The sequence below is a fragment of the Meleagris gallopavo genome, chromosome 7, assembly GCF_000146605.3.
Source record: "Meleagris gallopavo isolate NT-WF06-2002-E0010 breed Aviagen turkey brand Nicholas breeding stock chromosome 7, Turkey_5.1, whole genome shotgun sequence".
NCBI classification, from domain to species: Eukaryota; Metazoa; Chordata; class Aves; order Galliformes; family Phasianidae; genus Meleagris; species Meleagris gallopavo.
This window is the reverse complement of record NC_015017.2, coordinates 12938773-12947459: the sequence shown is the minus strand read 5'-3', so window position 1 is coordinate 12947459 and position 8687 is coordinate 12938773. Positions and strand designations below refer to the sequence as shown.

Genomic DNA, 8687 nt, shown 5'->3' with positions numbered 1-8687 from the left:
AGTTGTTGAATTTGGACATAAGGTTTGTCTAGATGTAGAGAAGTCATTGTCCTCAGGGAAAGGAGTAATTTGGAAATGCCTGCCCTACAAGTTAGAGTGCATTAGCATCTACCAAAATTATTATTTCCTGTGAGGGCTACTCAGAATGAAGTAACTCCAAAGACTATATTCCACTGTACAAGTCAGGTTGCTGGGCAGACCCTGAAATGCTTCTGTAAAGGGGCTCTCATTGTATGGAGTGCTCTATTCCGGTTTCAATTGTTCATAAACATGAGTAATGCTTCCTAATGCTTGTGTAAATGGGAAGAACTGTAAATGGATGGTGCTTCACCATACATGTAATATGCTGATAGCACTACTGCTGTCTTTATAAAATATAGCATTTTAATGAAAAATGTAATACAGTGAACAGGAAGTGAAAGAGTCAAAACTTTTAGAAATTTATCTTGTTATGGGAACCTTAAAATATGATATTCTGAGCAGAGTGTGTGCTGTCCTGATTCTGCTGAATACAGTGGAGGTGTTTTCGCTTGCTGAGGTTTTACCCATAAATATAGGCTATGTGGATTGTTCTCTGCAAATAAATGCAGTGCAGAAAATTCCCTTGATAGGCTACCTACAGCATTCCCTTACTACACATAACATTTGCCAAGTGACTCAAGTGTCTAAACAGCCAGTTTCATTTCCTTCTTATTTCACTCCACAAGTCTGAACTTTCCTGGTTATCCATTCTGCTTTTGGTGGCAATAATTTTTGTAATTTATTTCTCACCAAAATGAAATGCTGGCACAGTTGGCAAGTCAGCCAACTCCATACAGATCATATTAGATATTAGGTTTGGCTTTCTTACTGTGACAGCCTCTCAGCAAAAACCCAGAAAGTCCAGAAACAAGGACCAGGCAGAGCAGTTAACATAAATGTTCTGTCACTTGGTAGAGCAAAAATGATTTTACTCCTAACCTTAATCTGAAAACCTTTTATCTGGGAACATTAAGCATGTGTGTACTCACCTGTGTGCCTTATTTCAGGTGTTCCAACCTAAACATATGACCTCTAATGGAGCAGCAGACACATGTCATCTTACAGCAGGTAATAGTTGCAGTTAATCATGTAGCTTTGAGCCATTCCCTTTCTACTCATTAATCTACCGCCTTTGAGACTTGTTCTAACAGTCCAAGCCATTAACAGGTACACCAGAAGAAAAAGTTGAAAGTTGGATGAGACTTTCAACTTAAAAAGGGTCAGGAATGTACGTGTGTGAACTCCTGCCGCTTTCCATTCTTTCCCCAACAAACACTAATGAACAGCTTCCAGCTATTGACATTAAAAAATAATCATCCTGCCAAGGAAATATTTCTTTCCCCAAACAGGGAAGGATTCCCTCAAGATGTATCTCAAAATGATACATGTTTGATGGTAGCTCTTTGTCCTAAATTAGTGACACACTTATGGTCTGCTGTCTCTAAGGCAGGAAACAAAAAATTCACATCTTTCTGAAAAAGAAAGCTCCCTTCTTTCATGACATGCAATAGTATGGCCCTGAAAGGCTCCTTTGTATCAGACATCAGTTATAACAATTTAAAATACAGAAAACCAACTTTAAATTCCTCTAAAGGAGTGTATTGATTTGTGTTCATTGTATGAAGATCTTTGGAATCATGAAAAAAGTGGAAATGAGTCACAACACAGTGAAAATTTGTGAGTGAAAAAGAGCAACAACAATACAGAATGGAGGTCACAAAGAAGCTGATTTAGCCTTGGAAGCAAGAGAGCACAGGGCTCCTCACTGAGATGCACAGTTCTGGCACTAACCTGAGGTATGTCCTTGGGCATGTCTCTTCACCTTTTTGTGATTCCAATTCCCATCTGTAAAGAGAAAATAACAAAACGTAACTATGAAGAACTTCAGATGACAAATGCTGCAGGATTCCTAGGATTGCTTACTCCCTAAATTTAGCTTACAGGTCACAGTAGGGGGAAATAAAGCAGATCATGCATTATCTCTGTACTTAGGGGTAATGACTATTAAGTGCTTTCTGTCAACTCACTTCTGCAACCCTACGGCAGCTAGAGAAAAGCACATTCTTCCTGTAATAAAGATTTGAAGGTCTACCTTCCATCTTCACCAAGTTATTAGCAACAAATCATTACTTGAAGCAGCAATGGAGGAATAAATATGTTTTAAGACTCACAATTGTGCAAATGAAAGCATTTATTCTAGTAGCTGACAACATTCACGCATGCAGAATAAGCCTACCTAGACTGCTTGCCCAAGATCTGTGTTAACGATTATTCATGGTGGGGAAGAGAGGCAGTTGTTAAATATTGTCTTTGTATGGATTTATAGGAATAGCCCACTGACAGAGAACTTTATTGTCAGCAGTAATTAGATGGGAATTTTAGGTACATACTGTTCTCCTATTAGACTGGAGTCCTCAGGAATAAGTAAATAATAGTACGTTGTTGCAATTACTCTTCTAGCATGCATATACATTTTCATTTGCCCAAGGGTAGGAATACATACTGGGAACAACTGTGATACTTCCAGCGACAGAAAGGAGATTCAATATCTTTCAAAATTAGCTTCTCTGCAGAGAAGGACCTAGGAGTCCTGGTAAATGACAGTTTGGCCATGAGCTAGCAGTGTGCTCTAATGGCCAAGAAAGTCAATGTTTTCCTGCAGTGTATTAAAAAGAGCACGGTCAGCAGGTCGAGAGACTTGATGATCCCCCTTTACTCTGCCCTGATGAGGCCACGTTTAGACTACTGTGTCCAGTTCTGGGCTCCTCAATTCAGGAAAGACAGGGAACTTTATAGAGAGAGTACAGAAGAAGGCTACGAAGATGATTAGGGGCCTGGAGCAACCCCTGAAGAGAAAAAGCTGAGAGATCTGGGACTGTTTAGCCTGGAGAAGGCTGAGAGGGGATCTTATCAATGCTTGTAAATATCTAAAGGGCAGGTGACAAGTGGATGGGGCCAGTGCTTCTTAGTAGTGCTCAGCAATCAAACAAGGGGCAAGGACACAAACTGGAACACAGGGAGTTCCATATCAACATGAGAAAAAAGCTTCTTTACTTTGAGGGTGACAAGGCACTAGAACACGCCACCCAGAAAAGCTGTGGAGTCTCCTCTGGAGGCATTAAAAATCCACTGGATACTTTCCTCTGTAACCTACTCTATGGAATCTGCTTCAGCAGAGGGTTAGACTAGATAATCTCCAGAGGTCACATCCAACCACTGCAAGTTCATGATTCTGTGATTCAAAACTATCCACTCATTTAATCGTGACAATTTTGTAAACTTAGCTCAGGTCAGTACTTCCCAATTCTTTAGAATCATAAAATCATCGAGGTTGGAAAAGACCCTCAAGATCATAGATTCCAAACCATCAACCTGACTTGCTGAGTTCTCTCACTAAATCACATCCCTTAGTGGCATGTCCCCACGTCTCTTAAATATCTCAATGGTAGGGGATGCTACAACTTTCCTGAGTAGCCCAATCCAATGCTTGATCACCCTTTTTGTGAAGCAATTCTTTCTAATGTCCAATTTAAACCTTCCCTAGCACAACTTTTGACAGTTTTCTTGTGTCCTGTCAATTGTCATCTGAGAAAAGAGGCCAACACACTCCTTGTTGTGATCTCCTTTCAGGCAATTGTAGACAGCCACCTCTCAGCCACCTCTTCTCGACCCATGGATCTGCCATATCCAGTTCCCTCTGCTGAGCTTCCTGCCCTTAAGTAGACCAAACACTCCCATCCAATTTGGTGTTGACTGCAAAATTACTGAGGGCAATAAAGGATAAAGGCAAACTGACAGCCTGCTTGGGATTTCTTGGGTCTATTTTAAATAAAATCAGATAATGCTCTGAGAAACTCACCCGCGTTTCTCTAAAATTCAGATCATAGCTACTATCTGCACTTGGTTTTCTAACAGTAGGAGGAAAAGCTGCAATCAAATATCTCGTCTGTTATTTTATCTACATTTTGTGATGGGTTGTTGTGGTTTAACCTGGCAGGTGGCTCAGCACCACACCCTCATTTGCTCATTCTCCTCCTTCCCAGTGGGACAGGGGAGAGAACTGAGGAAAAAAAAAACCCAAACAACTTGTCAGTTAAGATAAAACTATTTACTAAGATAGAGAAAAGGAAAAGGATTATAGTTATTACTATATATCTATGTGTGAGTGTATATAACAAGTGATGCACAAGCAATTGCTCACCCTCCCTGATGAATACCGAGATAGCCTCCTGAGCAGCTGGAGAGAACCAAGTGAACTCCCGTCTCCTTCAAAACTCCTCCTGCATATGGAATATCCCTTCAGCCAGTTTGAGTCAGCTGTCCTAATTCTGTTCCCTCCCAGGTCCTTGGGCCCTTCTTTGAGAACTGGTTCAGTTTAGCAGTGCTTAGCAGCAGCTATAAACACTGGTGTGTAATTAACGTTATTTTTCTCCCAGAACTAAAAACATAGCAGCATACCAAACACTTCAAAGAAAACAATTCAATTCCAGCCGAAACTAAGACATGGGTAAAAACCCCAAGCACACAGTTTAGATTCCCTTTTGCAAATCTCTTACACACTTACTTTGGATTGCAATGTCAGCTGCTTTGAGACAAGGTGGAAAACTGTTCCCTGATCATGGCTCAATTACATTTTTAGCCCTTTCAGTACTCTCAGAGTTCTATCTCCACTGAAATTGTAATAGTTTGGATTTCCATTGCTGTGACAGCATGCAGTTCCTGTCTGTTAAAGCACAGGCAGTCTCAAGAGCTCAAAGTTTGATTGAAAAATAGGGTAAGGATAGGACTGAGTGGTGGCTGAATTAATTCTGCAGCAGAACACCCTCAGGTAATGCTTAGAGTCTAGAAGGACAGGCTTAGAGTGCTTGTGAGAATAATGAAAAATTAAGTATGAGGGTATACTGGGGGGCATTTTCAGTTTCTTTTCCTATATAAGCTTTGTTGTGGTTTGCACTGAGTGCAAGATTGCTTGCTGAAAGTTTAATAATTTTTTCCCCTAACCTCATGATAACTTTAGTAATAGGAAATGATCATACTTGTGAAGTGACAGAGTCACGCATTCAAATATGATTTAAGGATATTTATCCAGAAACCACTAAGGTGGGCTTGGAAAGAGAAGATGCAATTTTTTTTTTCTCTCTCTAAAGAACAACGAAATTCCAAAACTTTCAATATTGCAGAAAATTTACATTGACTTCAAACCTTAAGAATCTTGTTAAAATTCCTAGACTGCAAGTGGGTATACCAGCTACAGCTGCTCTTAGATTATCCAAATGATTTCCAATAAGACACAGCTTAAAGACCTCAGAGGGTAGGAAGAGCAGCTTCCAGAGCAAAAAAGAGCAAGTATCAGTGAGGCCGAGAGATAACTCAGGATTTTTTTTCAAAAAGGAAAGGTATGTTAGACCAACTACTTCTTGCACTGGTTAGTCTGCAATTAGGTGACAAGATTATACAGAAAATTGAAAATGCACAAACCAAAATCACTTCTCTCACAATACATTGGCATTCCTAGGCCTAGGAGCAGGTAGGAGCAAAATAGCAAGCCAAGAGAGGAAGAGTTCTGCTCCTAAGAGTGAGGAGAGATGAAGCTCACTGAGCATAGTTTCTTTCCCTAGGGGCCAAGCTTGGCCAGCAGGAACTCAGAAAGTGCTGTTTGCAACTTTCCATGGTGATGAGAACAGTTATTCCTATATGCGCTCTTGGTAAAGGAGCATTTCTTGATAAAGTCCATTTCTCCTTCTAATGGGAGTAGCCCTGCAAAGCCTCAACATAAGAAGGCTCCATATTTCTGAGGGTGGGTTTCTACTGCCTCATAGGTGTTACTGAATGCTGCAGAGGTGCAGAGGAGGCTTCCCAAGGTTGAAGCCATCAAACAACCGAGTTTCCTGTTTGAACATTGCCGTTGTGGTGGTTTTACTCGGCTGTACATCACGTGCCACGCAGGGAGGAGGAGAGAAGCTGTGTGAGCTGGTGTTGGTGCAGCTTGCCCTGTGGGGACGCCTGTGGCGTGAAGCCCTGGGGGACTCAGCAGTGCCTGGAGGGTGGGGACAAGGCCACAGGCCCACCATCATCACCATGCTGGGGATCCTCGTGGTGCTCTGCCTCATCCCTGCTGCAGATGTAACAGGTAACAGAAAAAATATGATTGTTTCTACGATTTTTCAACATTTATATCATAGGAGAGGGGAGACAGTCTTGTATAGATCTGGATTAGCTTTGCAGAAATTACGTTGTATTTGAATATGAGAGAAGAGACAAAGCATACTGCTGAGACTGCTTATGGATTGACTCAGTATAACCAGGAGGTTGATTTTCTTCTTCCACAAGTATCCCTCCTAGACAAGACTCAAGAGATATCTATTTAATCTGCCACCTCTTCAGATGCATTTGGAAACTGCTTATTTAGAGGGAGTTTATTTCACCTTTCCCTAACCCGCACAGATTGTGCTTTGTGGCTTTCAACATCTGCTGGGGGATCTGAGCAGAGCTGGTGCCAGTGCCCTCTGGGGCCACTTCTAAGCCTGCTGTGGTCAGCCCTATGTCCCATTGTGTGCCAGCTTGGTGTGACGGGCTGCAGAGCTGAGCCCACCCAAACTCTCATAGCATCAACAAGTGAAAGGACCAACAGTTGAGCTGCTTACTGAGCTCAAAGTTGGGAGGATTGGTATTGCCGACTATCTGATTTTTGCATTATTTAGTAGTTTATTGATGATAACTAGATATGTTGCTTCTTTCTGAAAATATTTTTGATAACACAAATGTCTAGTTGTGATTTAGAAATCCAGCATCTTAGTAAATCTTTCTGAATCTTCAGTTACCTGGCTGCTGTCTTTCGCTGATGCAGTGTTAGTGCCACATCTTTCCAAGTAGTACATCAAAATGCAAAGCAAGGCAAAGGGTGATGGGTTTTGCTAGGATAATCTTGACAATTTTTCAAATCTCTAGCTTGTGAACTGTTGTTATTTGGTCTCCTCCAAATACCAGCATGTTGTATTTTATAAGAAATTTACAGATAGGAGCAAAAATCTGTTTTCCAGTACAAATCTTTCACATATAGAATGTCTTTAAAGAGTCGCTTTTCCTAATACAAGAGATAAAACTCATTATATTTTTCCTAAATTGCATGTTGCTTTTCTGTAGTTCTAGTCCTCATGAAAGGCAATGTGATTTGCATGAAGCCTTGATCTATATTTCTTTAAGAGATGATAGGCCCTTTTTTCCCTGTCCTTTTTGCGTTTTCATAATTCTCTGCTTGCAATATTGTAATTACTTCCACAGCAGGCCACTGGGTTGTCTGAGAAGACAATAATTCTAGGAGGGGATAGGTAGCAGTGATAAGTTAATAGTTTTAAAACCATTTTCATGAGAAGTGAACATCTTTTAAACAACTCTTGAATTGCAAGAAAATACAGTGTGTGTTCATCAGACACCAGGGTTATGCCATGATTCTCTAGACATCCATACACTTGCTTTGGGTTAAGAACTTCAATTTCTACAGCAGCTTCATTGAAACTATTCAATTGCTTGAACAGAACCATGAGTTAGCTTACTTTTCAGGGCTTTCACCTATTTCCATGTCTCTCCTTTTCATTTTGATTCTGGGATGAATGATCCTTGCTACATAGACAACGTTAGGGCAAGTCAAAGCCCTGCAGAACTTCCTCAAAATGTACTTTGTTCTGGTGAAGACAACTGAATCTATCTTGCTGTGCTTTTATTAGGCTGCACCACGGAGTGCGGCAAGTTGAGTTGGAATTGTGGAACTGTAAAGCTGGGAAGAGACTTAGAAGATTGGATTGCTTATTCCCTCTTTTCAGTAGTATCGATGTTTACAAAGCCTGTCCCTCTCCACCCTCATCATCCGCTTTCTGTCAGCTAAATAACTACATGGTTACACTCTGCCAGAGAGGCTGCTAAATACTTGGCTATCTGTTTATTTTGTGAAATAAAGTAATGTAAGAATGTTCCCACTTCAGAGGACCCCAAATGACCTCGTCTTTTCAGTGCTTGCATAACATCCTGGCTGGTGTTAAAATCAATCTCTGAGTGCTGAAATCAGCCTCAAACCCACCAAGGTTACCAGAACGCAAAATGCAAGGTTAGCTGAGATTAGGATGACATCAATAAATTCTGGCTCAAAAATATCACAAACAGACAAGAGAAACCCCTGCGCTCAAACTGAGTTTAATTTCAGCAAGAATACTTTGCTCGGTGCAGCATTTGCATGAACGAAGGAAAGGTTAGTACAAAGCCAGTCTGTCACATTAGAAAAGATAGATCTCTCTGGCTCTACACATAGACACAGTGCTGGGTCACCTAAAACTGAAGTAACAGAGGAAGACTTGCACCTGGGAAAGAGTAAAGGCAACTGAACAACAAACCAGCAGCTGAAGAAACAAACAGCTTTGTTTATAACATAGCTGTGTGTCTTTCCACTTGTAGATTAAATAAGCTCCTTCCAGGTTTCCCTCTTCACCCCCCAGTAGGGACTTAAGTGGGCCATTTCTTTACTGTGCTTAGAGAAATCCCAACTTATCCCAGATTCCTTGCTCTGGCAAATAGCTCCCTGAAGCCAACTGGCATGAAAAAGAAAGAGAGTACAAAATATTTTTAACATAATATTTTTTTCCAATAACTGATAATGATTCATGGAAAGTTCTGGA

At 40.8% G+C, this 8687-nt stretch overlaps 1 protein-coding gene across 1 annotated transcript in view; it reads left to right on the top strand.

Annotated features, from left to right (window-relative positions):
• Positions 1-5835: 5835 nt before the first annotated feature.
• Positions 5836-8687, top strand: part of CD28 (CD28 molecule) — a 12498-nt gene continuing 9646 nt past the window's right edge. The window contains exon 1 of the mRNA XM_003207504.4: positions 5836-6151. Coding sequence (XP_003207552.2) covers positions 5851-6151 — 301 coding nt within the window. The 5' untranslated portion in view covers positions 5836-5850. The remainder of the gene's footprint in view (positions 6152-8687) is intronic.